The sequence below is a fragment of the Cervus elaphus genome, chromosome X (genome assembly GCF_910594005.1).
Source record: "Cervus elaphus chromosome X, mCerEla1.1, whole genome shotgun sequence".
Classification (NCBI taxonomy): Eukaryota; Metazoa; Chordata; class Mammalia; order Artiodactyla; family Cervidae; genus Cervus; species Cervus elaphus.
In genome coordinates, this window is record NC_057848.1 from 62,483,762 (window position 1) to 62,501,016 (window position 17,255).

At 43.4% G+C, this 17,255-nt stretch overlaps 1 protein-coding gene across 5 annotated transcripts in view; it reads right to left on the bottom strand.

Moving 5' to 3' along the window:
- The window catches only part of MCF2 (MCF.2 cell line derived transforming sequence), a 121,436-nt gene extending 116,434 nt beyond the window's left edge, over positions 1 to 5,002 (bottom strand). For all 5 annotated transcript variants that reach the window (XM_043897649.1, XM_043897650.1, XM_043897648.1 and 2 more), the window contains exon 1: positions 4,500 to 5,002. In XM_043897649.1, the coding sequence (XP_043753584.1) occupies positions 4,500 to 4,755 (256 nt within the window). In that variant the 5' untranslated portion in view covers positions 4,756 to 5,002. The remainder of the gene's footprint in view (positions 1 to 4,499) is intronic.
- Between the last annotated feature and the right edge of the window lie 12,253 nt (positions 5,003 to 17,255).

The window sequence follows — 17,255 nt, forward strand, 5'->3', positions numbered from 1 at the left end:
CAAGTCAAATCAATTCTACTCTCTCAGTTCCTCTAGCTTCTCCCCTTCTCCCCATTCCCAGAACTGACTCAGTCCATGCCTTTGTCCACTCTTGCCCAGCTTGTTCCAACTGCTCTCTAACTAGCCGCCCTATTTTTGTTCTTCCTCCTCTCTGCTCCATATGCCACACACTGGGTCCTCCCTACAACCACCAGAGTCATATTTGCAAAAGTAAGAAGCTCCACCACTCACTAACACAGCCCACCACTGTGCACCCCGTGCACCCCTACAACCCTATGCAGCAGCTTTGCTCTATTCCCCTATTCACAACGCTCTGACGGCTCCCCACTGCCTGACAAACAAGTAAAGCACTTTAACATGCCTGATCCAGCGTCTGCCTGCTCCTCCAAATTGATCTCCTGTGTTTTCCACACTTTTCACTCCCATCATTACAAAGAGACTCCCCCAACCTACTATGCTGTCCCCTTTCTGCTCTTTTGGCCACATCTTGTTTCCTCCTTTGCCTGGATGACTTCTCCCTACCCTTCCCCACCACATTCTGTTGTCTCCAGTCCACCTGGACATTTGGCTGCATCCTTAAAGTTGCAGATCCTTCTTCACCCTCTCCCTGAAGTCTTCCCTTAACTTCCTCAGTCGAGTCAGCAGATCCTTTTCTGGCTACCTCACAATGGATCCTGCACAAACAGGTGTAATTTGTTTATTACACCTTGGCACATCCTGGTAGTGAGCAGGCTCTAAATAATCATCCTTGAAATGATCTCTCGGAAAGTTCTGTCCCACGATGAAAAGCCTTGTAAATATATGGGTTTTTTTTTTCATTTATTTTTATTAGTTGGAGGCTAATTACTTTACAATATTGTAGTGGGTTTTGTCATACATTGACATGAATCAGCCATGGAGTTACATGTATTCCCCATCCCGATCCCCCCTCCCACCTCCCTCTCCACCCGATCCTTCTGGGTCTTCCCAGTGCACCAGCCCAGAGCACTTGTCTCATGCATCCCACCTGGGCTGGTGATCTGTTTCACTATAGATAATATACATGCTGTTCTCTCAAAACATCCCACCCTCACCTTCTCCCACAGAGTCCAAAAGTCTGTTCTGTACATCTGTGTCTCTTTTTCTGTTTTGCATATAGGGTTATCATTACCATCTTTCTAAATTCCATATATATGTGTGTTAGTATACTGTAATGGTCTTTATCTTTCTGGCTTACTTCACTCTGTATAATGGGCTCCAGTTTCATCCATCTCATTAGGACTGATTCAAATGAATTCTTTTTAACGGCTGAGTAATATTCCATGGTGTATATGTACCACAGCTTCCTTATCGATTCGTCTGCTGATGGGCATCTAGGTTGCTTCCATGTCCTGGCTACTATAAACAGTGCTGCGATGAACATTGGGATGCACGTGTCTCTTTCAGATCTGGTTTCCTCTGTGTGTATGCCCAGAAGTGGGATTGCTGGGTCATATGGCAGTTCTATTTCCAGTTTTTAAAGAAATCTCCACACTGTTTTCCATAGCGGCTGTACTAGTTTGCATTCCCACCAACAGTGTAAGAGGGTTCCCTTTTCTCCATACCCTCTCCAGTATTTATTGCTTGTAGACTTTTGGATAGCAGCCATCCTGACTGGCGTGTAATGGTACCTCATTGTGGTTTTGATTTGCATTTCTCTGATAATGAGTGATGTTGAGCATCTTTTCATGTGTTTTTTAGCCATCTGTATGTCTTCTTTGGAGAAATGTCTGTTTAGTTCTTTGGCCCATTTTTCAATTGGGTCATTTATTTTTCTGGAGTTAAGCTGCAAGAGTTGCTTGTATATTTTTGAGATTAATCCTTTGTCTGTTGCTTCGTTTGCTATTATTTTCTCCCAGTCTGAGGGCTGTCTTTTCACCTTGCTTATAGTTTCCTTTGTTGGGCAAAAGCTTTTAAGTTTCATTAGGTCCCATTTGTTTATTTTCGCTTTTGTTTCTAATATTCTGGGATGTGGGTCATAGAGGATCCTGCTGTGATTTATGTCGGAGAGTGTTTTGCCTATGTTCTCCTCTAGGAGTTTTATAGTTTCTGGTCTGACATTTAGATCTTTAATCCATTTTGAGTTTATTTTTGTGTATGGTGTTAGAAAGTGTTCTAGTTTCATTCTTTTACAGGTGGTTGACCAGTTTTCCCAGCACCACTTGTTAAAGAGGTTGTCTTTTTTCCATTGTATACCCTTGCCTCCTTTGTCGAAGATAAGGTGGCCATAGGTACGTGGATTTATCTCTGGGCTTTCTATTCTGTTCCATTGATCTATATTTCTGTCTTTGTGCCAGTACCATACTAAGCCTTGTAAACATATGTTTTAAATGGATGACTAATTTTTAAATAGATGAAATCCTTTCCATACATAAAACTGTCGTCCTAGGGTGCATGTCCTAACAGCCAAGCTAGCTACAGACCACTTCCAGGAGGTTCTGTTGGTCCAGCCAGCTACTAAAAATGCTGAAAGGCAAAACAGCACCGTTTGCCCGTGTAAAAACACAGCACAGCAACCGGTGTCATTCAGGTGCTGCGACTTATAATGCTGAGGCACAGAAGCCTACCAACATGCTGGAGCCTCCAGAGGTATGGAGGATGAAACACCGCACCCAACTATACAAACAGAGAGATCACTGGAGGTAGAAATGTCAACTTCGAGTTCATAGCACAGCTAATTTATTTATTTATTTATTTATTTATTTATTTATTTTTCACAGGTTAGATCTTTTTTTTTTTTTTTATTAGTTGGAGGCTAATTACTTCACAACATTTCAGTGGGTTTTGTCATACATTGACATGAATCAGCCATAGATTTACACGTATTCCCCATCCCGATCCCCCCTGCCACCTCCCTCTCCACCCGATTCCTCTGGGTCTTCCCAGTGCACCAGGCCCGAGCACTTGTCTCATGCATCCCACCTGGGCTGGTGATCTGTTTCACCATAGATAATATACATGCTGTTCTCTCCAAACATCCCACCCTCACCTTCTCCCACAGAGTTCAAAAGTCTGTTCTGTACTTCTGTGTCTCTTTTTTCTGTTTTATAGCACGGCTAATTTAATGCTTGTTAAGAAAGCATACATTTCTCCTATGGAGATTTTTTTTTTCACTCTCAGGAAGATGCAGGAGGCAAACACAGGACACAGAGGACTCCCCACACTTCCCTGAGCTGCCCAGCTTCCAGTGAGGGTCTGGTGTAAGCATTTCAAGCCATTTCAGACGCTCAACACCTGAAGAAGGAGCACGTGCCCCATTACCACACTCCGCTTACTGCTTGATCACACTTGGAAACCCATAGTACGTGTGTAGGCTAAGTCGCTTCAATCGCGCCGGACTCTGTGCGACCCCAAGGGCTGCAGCCCCAAAAAATACTGGAGTGGGTTGCCATGCCCTCCTCCAACGGATCTTCCAGACCCAGGGATGGAACCTGCGTTTCTCACACCTCTTGCAATGACAGGCAGGTTCGTTACCACTAGCGCCACCTGGGAAGACTCGGAAACCAATAGTGCCCACCCCCAAAACCAAACGTGGAGGGCTTCTGAAAGAGCATAAGCCGCTGCCTTGGCTTACTGCGGTCTAACTACAGGGGTTGGCCTAGGAGAAGGCAGAGTATTTTGAACACGTGTGGTGGCTATCTGACTTTTCAGAAAATTGTCTCCAAGTCTATTTCTGGGGATGCCAAAACTTCCTGGACCAGGCACCACGCGCTGCCGAGGAAGACACATCCGTGAATTGCAGTACCTCGAAAACTTGCCTGAAAAGTCCCTGGCTGAACGTGAGATAGCAGAGCTGCGCCCTCCCCATCGCTCGGCCCCTCTGGCGGGGTAAACGCGTGTGCATCGGTGTGTGCGCCACGGCCCCCAAGTGACCGCGTCCACGGTCCCCCAACCGCCGCTCTCATCCCTCACCCACACCGCGGCAGTGGCGCACGAAAACTTCTGCCTTTATAGTGAGGACCCTGGGGAAACAGGAAACTCTTGGACCCAGCTGGAAGGACGCACTAGTCCGGGTGAGAAAGCCCAAGGCGCCGGCGGCACGCTTTCTCTACAACGCCCCCTCCCAGCGCGGTGCCAAGGGTCTCCAAATCCGAGCGCTTTTTTTTTTTTTGCTTTCCCCAAATGTGCGATTCAACCCCCAGCTTTTCCAGCATTCATACAAAGGAAATGCACTTTCGGGAGGCGGGGGCGGGGGGCATCTGGTCGGCAGGATACGGAGTTGGAAGATACGGCGCAGCCCCACCTCCCCCGGCGGGCTGGTTCAGGTCCCTCGCCCGCGCGGGAGACGTCCTCGCACCACCCAGACCTTCTCACGGTCCCGCGGCAGCGCGGCCCGGGGCCGGAGGAAAACGGCGGGCCAGCCAAGGGCGCGGGGAGGGAGGACAAAGTGTGCCCGGCAGCCGGGCGGCCGGGGCTGGAGCGCGGGAGGAGAGGGGCGCGCGAGCCGGGCGGGGGGCGGCGGGCGCGACGGGGTTGCTTACTTGCGACGGAGGCTGCTTGCAGCAGGCTGAAGTAGCTCGTGCTGTACTTATCGGAAATCCGCACGCGCCGCAGAGCCATGGCCATGTCCACCTGCAGAGGGATGTCCTGGGTAGCCTGCACTAACGCGCTGCCGTCCAGGTTCTGGGGCAGTTCCCAGGTACTGCCACTCAGCGCCAGGGTCCAGGGCTCCGGTATCCGGGGCGCGTGCCCGGGGGCCGTGCCCAGGTGGTACCGGGAGCCCGCCGCCGCCGCCATCCTCAGCGGGGAGCCCGGCCGGGACCACTGGCCGGGCCCGCCACCGCCGCCGCCGAACTCCACCGTGCGTCCGGCCCCGCTGCTCCGGGCTCCGGCGGGTGGGTTTCGCCGCCCGCCGGCTCGGTGCCAACGCCACCACAGCCGGACGACCCCGAGCCCTCACGTGGGGACCCGGGCGCCAGAGGCCGAGAGCACTGCGCGCCGGGAGGCCGAGAACTTGCTCGGACTTTGGGGCTCCAGTGGAGCGCTCCTGGCCGCGGCCGCAGAGGGCGACTCCTCCCGGGAGCGCACACACGCCCCCTTTTAGCTTCCCGGAGGCTGGGGGGCGGGGATGTGGAGGAGGGACTCCGGTAGCCCAAAGGGAGAACCCCTGCAGAGACGCCCTTTGTCGGGGGAGGGGAGGCGGCAGGGGCCAGCCCAAGTGGTGGGAGGAGACGGCCCGGCCTTGCACTCCCAGGGTAACTCTTGCAACTCTTGGCGGTTATTAGCATCCCATCCGGCTAGCCCTGGCCGAGACACTGATTCGCCACGCGCGGGAGTCGCTCAGTGAGAACGCTTGCTCGTGACCCTGCCAAGATTGCCTACCCTTGCCGGCGCCAAGAGTGCGCTATAGCCCTGGAGGCTCTGAACGGGTCTGTGCCCTCCGCCCACCCCCAACGCAAACACCCACACCCACACATCCCACCCCCTTGGGGGTGCTACGTCCTGCGTCCTGATTCTCAAACGCTGGGGTCTCAGGAAGCGCCCTGTAGAGACACCTGGGCTGCCATCCCTCACCGGCTTTGGAATCTTGGCATGTCCTAGAGAGAGGGCTCCAGAACGCAGAACGCAGGAGAAAATCGGAAGGCAAGAGGAGGCGACCCTTTAAAGAAGCAAGAAGTGGGAAAGAAAAGGAGTCGACCTCTTTCCTTGTCCCAAAGCCCCCGGAGATGGGGTCGATGAACTACCGGACTCCGCAGAGCCGAGCTGTGGTGGGGGTGGGGTGGTGGGGGTGGGGTGGCGGGGTGGGCGGGGGCGGAGGCGGGGGGTTGCTGCCGAGAAAACTGTGGCCACTGGGGGAGAGGCCTCGGGATGTCAGCATAAAAACTGCAAGTCTGAAACTGAATCAGTGCCATCGGAATTCACCACGAGTTTGCTCCAGCGCTACAAGTCTTTATGGGAATTGCAACTGCCATTTCTTTCTTGTTGAATCCTTATTCTTAGAATGTTCTGGCAAGAGAGTGGTCTGATATTATATAGCCCAATTATTCCTGGTCCATCTTTTAAAGACTCTATGGGAAATCACTGATCTACACCTCTTGAGAATGCGTGCAGCCAAATACAAAAGGCAAGAGTTACGGAGGGGAGGAAAATATACACACACATGCACGCGCACGCACACACACACACACACCCTCTTCCTCTAGGCAGTTTAAGTTCTGCCTGAATGTGTCAAGTTAACAAGCACAATGTTTTCCAGCCCCTCTCTTGAATGTGTGGAGACATCCCCTCTACATTGTGGACAAGATGACATTAAGAATTCCACTGACACCACAGTTGTCCTTTTACAACAACTTTATTTTAATAACTTTAAAGATAAATCAAAATAGCAGTTTCTAAAACTACTAAAATGACTATAGGAGGATATTTTTTATAATCATAGGGTGGAGAAGGCTTTACTTAGCATAACAAAAAAAGTATGAGATTGATCCACATATGGAAAGATGCCTTGCTGTACTGTCAAGTGAAGAAAGATACAAAAAGATATTTATAGTTTGATCCCATTTCTTAAACACTATACCTATGTTTATGCTTAGAAAGTGGTTAGGAAGGATACAAATTACTAACAGTAGTTATCTCAGGAGGGTAAAATTAGGAATCAACTAATTATGGGGAGCTATCACTTTTTGCTTCATAGGTAATTATATTAATTATATTAAAATTATATTAATTATATTAAAATTTTCACAATGGGCAATTTTTTTGTAACACATTTTCTAGATAAAGAAGGAAACAAAAAAATAAACAGGTTCTGAAGGGTATTGGAAAATTAACAATGAAAAATAATTTTCTAATAATAAAAGGAATAGATGCCCTATGTGAAATAGATTTCACATTATGCTACAAAGCGATAGTAATCAAAACACTATGGTACTGGTGCAAAAACAGATACATAGATCAATGGAACAGAATAGAGCCCAGAAATGAATCCACACTTACATGGGCAATTAATCTATGACAAAGGAGGCAAGAATATACCATGGAGAAAAGAGCCTCTTCAGTAAATGGTGGGCTTCCCTTGTGGCTCAGCTGGGAAAGAATCTGCCTGCAATGCAGGAGACCTGGGTTCTATCCCTGGGTTAGGAAGATCCCCTGGAGAAGGAAAAGGCTACCTGCTCCAGTATTCTGGCCTGGAGAATTCCATGGACTGTATAATCCATGGGGTCACAAAGAGTCGAACATGACTGAGTGACTTTCACTTCACTTCAGTAAATGGTGCTAGGAAACCTGGACCACTTTCTCACGCCATATACAAAAATAAACTCAAAATGGACTAAAGACTTAAATGTAAGACCTGACCTCCTAAAAGACAACATAGGTAGTACACTGCTATATGTTGCATAAAAAGTTGTTAAAAGAGTAAATTCTAACAGTTCTCATCAAAAGGAAAAATTTTTTTTTCTATTTTTAAAATTTTGTATCCATATGAGATGAATATTCACTAAACTCATTGTGGTCATCATTACACTGTATACCTTGAACTTATATAGTGCTGCATGGCAATTATATCTCAATAAAACTGGAAGAAAAAGAGGATCATCATCATAAATAAAAATAAATCAAAAAGATAAACTGACATAAAATTTAAAACTTCTGTGTAATTAAAACTCATTAAAAAAGTCAAACCACAAATGGGAAGTCTTTTGCAAAGAAATAGTTTCCAAAACAATAAGATCCTTCAAGAGATATAGAATAGCCAAAACAACCTTGAAAAAAATACTGTTGGAGGACTCACGCTTGCCAGTTTCACAACTTACTACAAAGCTTCAATAATAAAGTGGAAACAGTATGATACCAACATTAGAACAGGCTTATAGGTCAGTGGAATATAACTGAGAGTCCAGAAACAAACCCTTACACCTAGTGCTAAGTCCTAAGTTGCTTCAGTCGGCTCCAACTCTTTGCAACCCCTTGGGGACTGCAGCCAGCAAGGCTCCTCTGTCCATGGGATTCTCTAGGAAAGAATACTGTAGTGGGTTGCCATTTCTTTCTCCAGAGGATCTTTCCAACCCAGGAATCGAACTCAGATCTCCCACATTGGGGGCAGATTCTTTACCGGCTGAGCCATGAGGGAAGCCCAAGAGTACTGGAGTGGATAGCCTATACCTTCTCCAGGGGATCTTCCTGACCCAGGACTTGAACCGGGGTCTCCTTGCAGGCAGATTCTTCACCAACTGAGCTACCAGGGAAGCCCAGACCTAGAGTCAATTCTTTTTTGACCATGATGCCAAGACAATTCAATGGAGAAAGAAAAATTTTGTTCAACAAATGGTACTGAGACAACTGGATATCTATGCGCAGAAGAATGAATTTGGACCTGTACTTTACATCATATACAAAAAGTATTCAAAGTATATTAATGATCTAAATGTAAAAGCTAAAACTATGAAACAGTTAGAAAAAACCAGAGGCATTATCTTTATCACCTTGAATTTGGCAATTGTTTCTTAGATATCACACCAAAAACACAGCAACAAAAAAGTAGATAAACTAAGTATCATAATTTTTTTAAAAATCATCATTCAAAGACATTATCAGGGAGACTTCCCTGAGAGTCCAGTTTTTAGAACTCCAGGCTTTCACTGCTGGGGGGTAGGTTTAGACTCTGGTTGGATAACTAAGAATTCTACAAGCCATGTGGTACAGCCAAAAAAAGAAGAAGAAAAGAGAGAGAGATACTATCAGAAAAATAAAAAGACAACTCACAGAATGGGAGAAAATATTTGGAAATCACATATCTGTCAAGAGACTACTGTCCAGAATATATAAACAATTCCTACAACTCTAAGATTAAAAAGACAAACCAATTTCAAAGTGGACAAAGGATTTAAATAAATAGACATTTCTCCAAAGAAGATATACAAATAGTCAAGAAGGAGGTGGAAAGATGTTCAACATCATTAGCCATCAGGTAAATCCAAGTCAAAACCACAATGAGATACCACTTCAAGTCCACTAGAATGATTATATTACAAAAAAGACACAATAACAGGCATTGGTAAAACAGTAGAGGAAATGGATTCCTCATTCACTGTTGATGAGAATGTAAAATAGTGCAGCCACTGTGGAAAACAGTCTAGCATTTCCTCAAAAAGTTAAATATAGAGTTACCACATAACCCCAGCAATCTCACACCCATGAATCTACCCAGGCGGAATGAAGAAGTGTTCACACAGAGAGCTGTACATGAATGTTCAGAGCAGTATTATTCATAATAGCCAAAAGGTTGAAACAACTTAAATGTCCATCAATAGATGAATGGATAAACAAAATGTGATATATCCACACCCTGGATTATTATTGAGCTTTAAAAAGGAATTAAATTCTTGTACATACTACAAATGAGGATGAACCTTGAAAACAAGATGCTTAAGTGAAAGAAGCTAGTTACAAAAACCACATGTTTTATAATCCCATTTATGTGAAATGTCCAGAATAGGCAAATATATAGAGACAGAAAATAGAATAATAATTGCCAGCGAATGGGAGGATGGAGGGAGTATGGGTAACAACTAAAGGGGTTAGAATTCCTTTTTTGGGAGATGAAATATTTCAAAATTCATTGTGCTGATGGATGCTCAAGTATGTGACTATGCTAAAAGCCATTGAATTATTTTTCTTGAGGTATAGTTGATTTACAACATTATATTAGTATTAGGTATACAACATAGTGATTCAAAAATTGTATAGATTATATGTCATATATACTTATTATAAAATATTGGCTGTAATCCCTGTGCTGTGTGTTCCCTATATATCCTTGTTGCTTATTTATTTTATCCATAATAGCTTGTACCTCTTAATCCCCCACCTATTGTTCCCCTCCCACCTTACCTTTCCCCACTCACAACTATAGTTTGTTCTTATATCTGTGAGTTTTATTATATTTTTATATATATATTGTTTACATATGTGTTTTATTTTTTTTAGATTTCACATACAGTATTTGTCTTTCTCTGTCTGACATTTCACTAAACATAATACCCTCCAGGTCCATTCATGTTGTTGCAAATGGCAAAATCTCATTCTTTTTTATGTGAGATGTAGTTCGTTGCATATATATAAACACCACATAGTTTTTATCCATTCCTCTGTTGATGGACACTTAGGTTACTTCCATGTCTTGTTAAAGCCTTTGAATTGGATAGTTTGTTTGGTTTGTTTGACTGAGCCATAGGCATGCAGGATTTTAGTTTCCTGGTCAGGGATCAAACCAGCACCCCCTGAAGTGGAAGTGTGAAATCTTAACCACAGGACCACCAAGGAAGTCCGAAATGTATAGTTGAAGTGAGCAATATGTATGGTATTTTAATTTTATCTCAATAAAGGTGTTAAAAATAACATCCTTAACATGTAAAGAGTATTTATAAATTAATAAGAAAAATGCAATGGAAATGGTCAAAAGATAGGAGGAGATAACTCTAAAAAATTTTAAAACCTAATAGATACATAAGCATATATATTTTTTTTCTTTTCATATTTGTAAAAATAAACCAAAAAAGCCTCAAAATATCATTTTCACTTGCAGAATTGGCAAAGATTTTTATAATACTCAACATCAGTTAATGTGGCCTGCCAAGCACTTTCATGTACTGCAGGAGTGTAAGCTGACACAAACTTTCTGGAAAGCAGTTTGGCAATCAGTATTGAGACCCTATAAATGTGCATATCCTTTGACTCAGCAAATCTCCCAGGAGTTCCCCCTACAGAAGTAAGAAGAGATTTTGGCAAAGATTTATATACAAAGACATTCTCTACATCATTATTTATTATATTCCCAAATTGGAAGCAACCTACATTTCAAACAATAGCAAGATTAATAAATTATGATACATTCCAAAATCAATTATGCAGTTATCAAAAATGACATTCCCTTGAGATGGAACTGTTCTGTATCTTGATTGCACTAATGTCAATATGCTGGTGGTGATATTGTACAATAATGTTACAAGATACTGTCATTGGGGGAAACTGGGTGAAGAGTATATGAGATCTCTCTGTATTATTTCTTACAACTGCTTATAAATCTACAATCATCTTCAAATAAAAATTGTAATTTTTTCAAACTGACATTCTTGAAGAATTTATTTTATTTTTATTTTTGGCTGCGCTAGGTCTTTGTTGCTGTGCTCAGGCTTTCTCTAGTTGAGGCTTCAATAGTTGTGGTGCATGGGTTTAGTTGCTACACAGCATGTGGAATCTTCCTGGACCAGGAAGCGAACCCATGTACCCTGCATGGCAGGCATATTCTTAAACCCTGGACCACCAGGAAGCGCCTTGAAGAATGTTTCAGACCATGAGAAAACATTCATGGTCTGATGGTGACTGAGTTGTCTGTATGCAAAATGAATATACACTGCAATCTCAACTGCATGCCATCTGTAAGCATTGAAAAAATGTTGGAAGAAACATTGAGGAGGTAGGTAGGTAGGTAGATGGATAGATGATCAGAAGATAAACAGCCAGCCAAGCAAATTGATAAAAGAGAGAGAAGGCTGGGATTACATGAGCTCCTTGTGTGTCATCCATACCGTGGATTCCACAGTCATTAGAAATGATTACCTCCTTTGTGAAGCTTGGCCACAGTTCCTGAGCCACTCCCCTCCTGTCATGACCCTTTGTCCTATCACTGATTCTCATCAGTATGAGGACAGGAAAAAGAGCTTATTAAGCACTGTCTTCCAGGGCCTAGAATATAGCCGACACTTGAAATATCGTTTAATTGAATGGTGAATAAAGTAATAATGGATGAATAAGAGTTTTTTTAATTTACCGTGGACCATCACTGGAAAAAACACTAACCTCAGGGTTTCTCAAGGCTAAAAGAAGAAAATGTAACAAACTAGTATGTATAAAATAGACAAGCAACAAAAATCTACTGTACAGCACAGAGAATTATGCCCAATATCATATAATAACCTCTAATGGAGTATAATTTGCAAATATACTGAATCACTATGCTGCACATCCGAAACTAACACAGTATTATAAATCAACTATACTTCAATAAAAAAGAAGAAAATGCATGACTCTATTCTCCAATTTGCATAACACATTCAGATCCACCTACATGCAACTGCTCTTAGGTGCAATCATTGGGGCCCTTGCTACAGGTCAAACAATAGAACATCTTTGGAAATCAGGTCATTTGGTATTCATTAATGTCCTTGGATGAAGGCTGATGATGAACTAGGCTTATAACAAATTCCTCTCTCTAGTAACAGTGATGAGATAAGCTTTCATCCTATTTGCCTAAATCCATAAATCTCACCTATCCTAGGTAGAACAGAGGGAATCTGAGTAACAGGAATCAGTTCAGTTCAGTCGCTCAGTCGTGTCCGACCCTTTGCGACCCCATGTACTGCAGCTCGCCAGGCCTCCCTGTCCATCACCAACTCCCAGAGCTTACTCAAACTCATGTCCATTGAGACGGTGATGCCATCCAACCATCTCATCCTCTCGTCCCCTTCTCCTCCTGCCTTCAATCTTTCCCAGCATCAGGGTCTTTTCTAATGAGTCAGCTCTTTGCATCAGGTGGCCAGATTACTGGAGTTTCACCTTCAACATCAGTCCTCCCAATGAACATTCAGGACTGATTTCCTTTAGGATGGACTGGTTGAATCTCCTTGCAGTCCAAGGGACTCTCAAGAGTCTTCTCCAACACCACAGTTCAAAAGCATCAATTCTTTGGCACTCAGTTTTCTTTATAGTCCAACTCTCACATTCATACATGACTACAGGAAAAAGCATAGCCTTAACTATACGGACCTTTGTTGGCAAAGTAATGTCTCTGCTTTTTAATATGGTGTCTAGGTTGGTTATAACTTTCCTTCCAAGGAGTAAGCATCTTTTAATTTCATGGCTGCAATCACCATCTGCAGTGATTTTGGAGCCCCCAAAAATAAAGTCTGCCACTGTTTCCCCATCTATTTGACATGAAGCAATGGGACCAGATGCCATGATCTTAGATTTCTGAATGTTGAGCTTTAAGCCAACTTTTTCACTCTCCTCTTTCACTTTCATCAAGAGGCTCTTTAGTTCTTCTTCACTTTCTGCCATAAGGGTGGTGTCATCTGCATATTTGAGGTTATTGATATTTCTCCAGCAATCTTGATTTCAGCTTGTGCTTCCTCCAGCCCAGCATTTCTCATGATGTACTCTGCATATAAGTTAAATAAACAGAGTGACAATATATAGCCTTGACATACTCCTTTTCCTATTTGGAACCAGTCTGTTGTTCCATGTCCAGTTCTAACTGTTGCTTCCTGACCTGCATATAGGTTTCTCAAGAGGCAGGTGAGGTGGTCTGGTATTCCCATCTCTTTCAGAATTTTCCACAGTTTATTGTGATCCACACAGAAAAAGGCTTTGGCATAGTCAAAAAGCAGAAAGAGATGTTTTTCTAGAACTCTCTTGCTTTTTCGATGATCCAGTGGATGCTGGCAATTTGATCTCTGGTTCCTCTGCCTTTGCTAAAACCAGCTTGAACATCTGGAAGTTCACGGTTCACGTATTGTTGAAGCCTGGCTTGGAGAATTTTGAGCATTACTTTACTAGCGTGTGAAAGTGAAGTCGCTCAGTCATGTCCAACTCTTTGTGATCCCAGATTCCTCCGTCCATGGGATTTTCCAGGCAAGAATACTGGAGTGGGTTGCCATTTCCTTGAGTGCAATTGTGCGGTACTTTGAGCATTCTTTGGCATTGCCTTTATTTGGGATTGCAATGAAAACTGACCTTTTCCAGTCCTGTGGCCACTGCTGAGTTTTCCAAATTTGCTGGCATATTGAGTGCAGTACTTTCACAGCATCATCTTTTAGGATTTGAAATAGCTCAGCTGGAATTCCATCACATCCACTAGCTTTGTTCATAGTGATGCTTCCTAAGGCCCACCTGACTTCACATTCCAGGATGTCTGGCTCTAGGTGAGTGATCACACCATCGTGATTATCTGGGTCGTGAAGATCTTTTTTGTACAGTTCTGTGTATTCTTGCCACCTCTTCTTCATATCTTCTGCTTCTGTTAGGTCTATACCATTTCTGTCCTTTATTGAGCCCACCTTTGCATGAAATGTTGCCTTGGTATCTCTAATTTTCTTGATGAGATCTCTAGTCTTTCCTATTCTATTGTTTTCCTCTATTTCTTTGCACTGATCACTGAGGAAGGCTTTCTTATCTCTCCTTGCTATTCTTTGGAACTCTGCATTCAAATGGGAATATCTTTCCTTTTCTCCTTTGCTTTTCACTTCTCTTCTTTTCACAGCTATTTGCATGACCTCCTCAGACAGCCATTTTGCCTTTTTGCATTTGTTTTTCTTGGGGATGGTCTTGATCCCTGTCTCCTGTACAATGTTATGAACCTCCGTCTATAGTGTAGATATTAGATGTGATTATATTATACAAAGGACTGTATCAAGTTGCACACTGTGCTAGGTTCTTTGCTTTGTACAATAAGGGGTATCTGCCATTTTTGTCTGCTTAGCACCTCTGTACTTCAGTATTTCTGTGCAGAACCATCCCTGCTCCACTCTAAATCTACATGGTGCACATAAGACTGCCAGTAACTGCACGCCCACCACCCCATTTCAGGGTGGAAAGCTGACCCAGGCTAGTAGCTTGGTGTATTCTGTTTCCTTGGCCAGTGTGATAGGTGTAAACCAATGAGATAGTATCCCAGGGCTTTCTGGAGCCAGTGAAAGGGAGAGTAAATTTTTGCTGAAATTGTCAGTTCTAAGAGTGAGATAAGTCTGAGGCTCAGAGACAGCCTTCAGTTGCACAGATTAAGCCATTTTCTTCTGTGCTTAAAACTATTTGCAATTGGATTTCTATCATTTGCAACCAAACAAACCCAACTAATATGTCGTTATTAACGTAACACATAATCTCATCTAATTCTGGGTTGGCATCAGGGCACCTTCTGTATGTATGCATAAACCCACAAAAGCATGTTGAACATAGAGGCATCCCTTTGACACTGTTGCAGGAAGGGGGACCCCTTCCAGGGCCCGAAACTGGGCTCTTGTCTAACACTCAGAAATGAATTGTCCAAGGAGACACATGCTGACAAAGCAAGAGATTTTATTGGGAAAGGGCACCCGGGTGGAGAGCAGTAGGTAAGGGAACCCAGGAGAACTGCTCTACCGCGTGGCTCGCAGTCTTGGGTTTTATGGTGATGGGATTAGTTTCCGGGTGGTCTTTGGCCAATCATTCTAATTCAGAGTCTTTCCTGGTGGCGCACGCATCGCTCAGCCAAGATGGATGCTAGCAAGAGGGATTCTGGGAAGTGGACGGACAGGTAGTGTCTCCTCTCGATCTTTCCCGATCTTTCCCGAACTCTTCCGGCTGGTGGTGGCCTATTAGTTCCGTATTCCTTATCAGGATCTCCTGTCATAAAACAACTCATGCAAATGGTTACTATGGTGCCTGGCCAGGGTGGGCGGTTTCAATCAGTGTGCTTCCCCTAACAACACCAGACCTCCAAGATATTATAAACTAATTGATCTGAGCCCAGGCCCTGCCGAGCATTGACTTAAAGTTTATCCCTCCTCAGGAAATTCCACAGAAATCTTTTCATTCATTATCATTTTTTAAGGTTTATTTATCTAACTTTTTGGCTATGGTGGGTCTTCATTGCTGACAACAAGGGCTTTCTCTAGTTGCGGCGAGTGGGGGCTATTCTCTACTTGTGGGGCTTGGGCTTCTCGCTGCAGTGGCTTCTCTTGTTACAGAGCATGGGCTCTAGGGCACGCAGGCTTCAGTGGTTGTGTCTCTCAGGCTCAGCAGTTTCGGCTCCTGGGCTCTAGAACACAGCCTCAAAGTTGTGGCTTACAGGCTTAGCTGCTCTGCAGCATGTGGGATCTTCCTAGGGCAAGGATTGAACCGGTGTCTCCAGCATTGCTAAGTGGATTCTTTACCACTGAGCCACCAGGGAAGCCCCTCAGAGGGGAATATTTTAATTTCTGTCATTTGTTAAAGGAAGTGAGTACTTCAAACTTTGCCCTGTTTAGATGGTCACTTGGTTTTGGGTTTTTTTGGCCGTGGTGCCTGTGGGATCTTAGTTTCAAAACCAAGGATCGAATCCGCACCCCTTGCATTGGAAGCAGGGAGTCTTACTCACTGGACCACCAGGAAAGTCCCATTTTTTTCTTTTCTTTTTTTTTTTTTTTTCCATCTTTGAGGTATAATTGAATTTTTAAAAACACAGACAGTACCTTTAAAATGCTTTCAGAATATTTCCAATGCAATTATACTTGTAGTGGAGAAAACAACTGCTCCTGTAAATGTTGGCAGTCCTTTTATGAAATGCTTTGGGTACCTACTTAGAGTATGAGAAAATATTGGAAATGTAAATGTTAACTACTTGAGACTAAATTTGCATCAGAATTAGAAATTTGGAATCATTACTCCCCAAGTCGAATCTATGACTAGGACCACCTAGCCATGATGAATGAGTTCAGGCTTAAACAATGAAGTGGAAATTGATTCTACTGCTGAATTTCTATACTACCCAAACAAGTAGTTGTTGTGGTGGATTGGAATTCTGAAAAGAGTGTTAGTGTAAATAGCTTAATTTAAAAAAACCACTTTCACCAGAGTGGTTATATAAGTCACATGAGGATAAAAGAAGTGCAAGTGTTCAATCTAAAAAATAAAAATAAATAAAATTTAAAAAACTAATTAAAACAGAAACAGACTCATAGATACAGAGAATAAACTAGTGGTTGCCAGAGGGAGGGGGTGGAGTATTAGGTGAAATAGGTGAAGGGAGTTAAGAAGTACAAACTTCCAGTTATAAAATAAATAAGTCACTAAAATAAATAAGTCACAGAGGTATACAATATGGAATATTGTCAATAATATTATAATCACCTTGAATGACGACAGGTGGTAACTAGACTTATTGTGGTGACCATTTCAAAATGTATATAAATTATTGGGCTTCCCTGGTGGCTCAGATGGTAAAGAAGCTGCCCGCAATGCGGGAGACCTGGATTCAGTTCCTGAGTTGGGAAGATCCCCTGGAGAAGGAAATGGCAACCCACTCCAGTATTCTTTCCTGGAGAATTCCCTGGACAGAGGAGACTGGTGGGCTACAGTCCACCGGGTCGCAAAGAGTCGGACACAACTGAGCGACTAACACTTAGACTTTTCATAAATTATTGAATCTGTGATGTACACTTGAAGCTAGTATCATATTCTATGATACAATTATACTTCAATAAAAGAAAGTATAGGTAATAAAC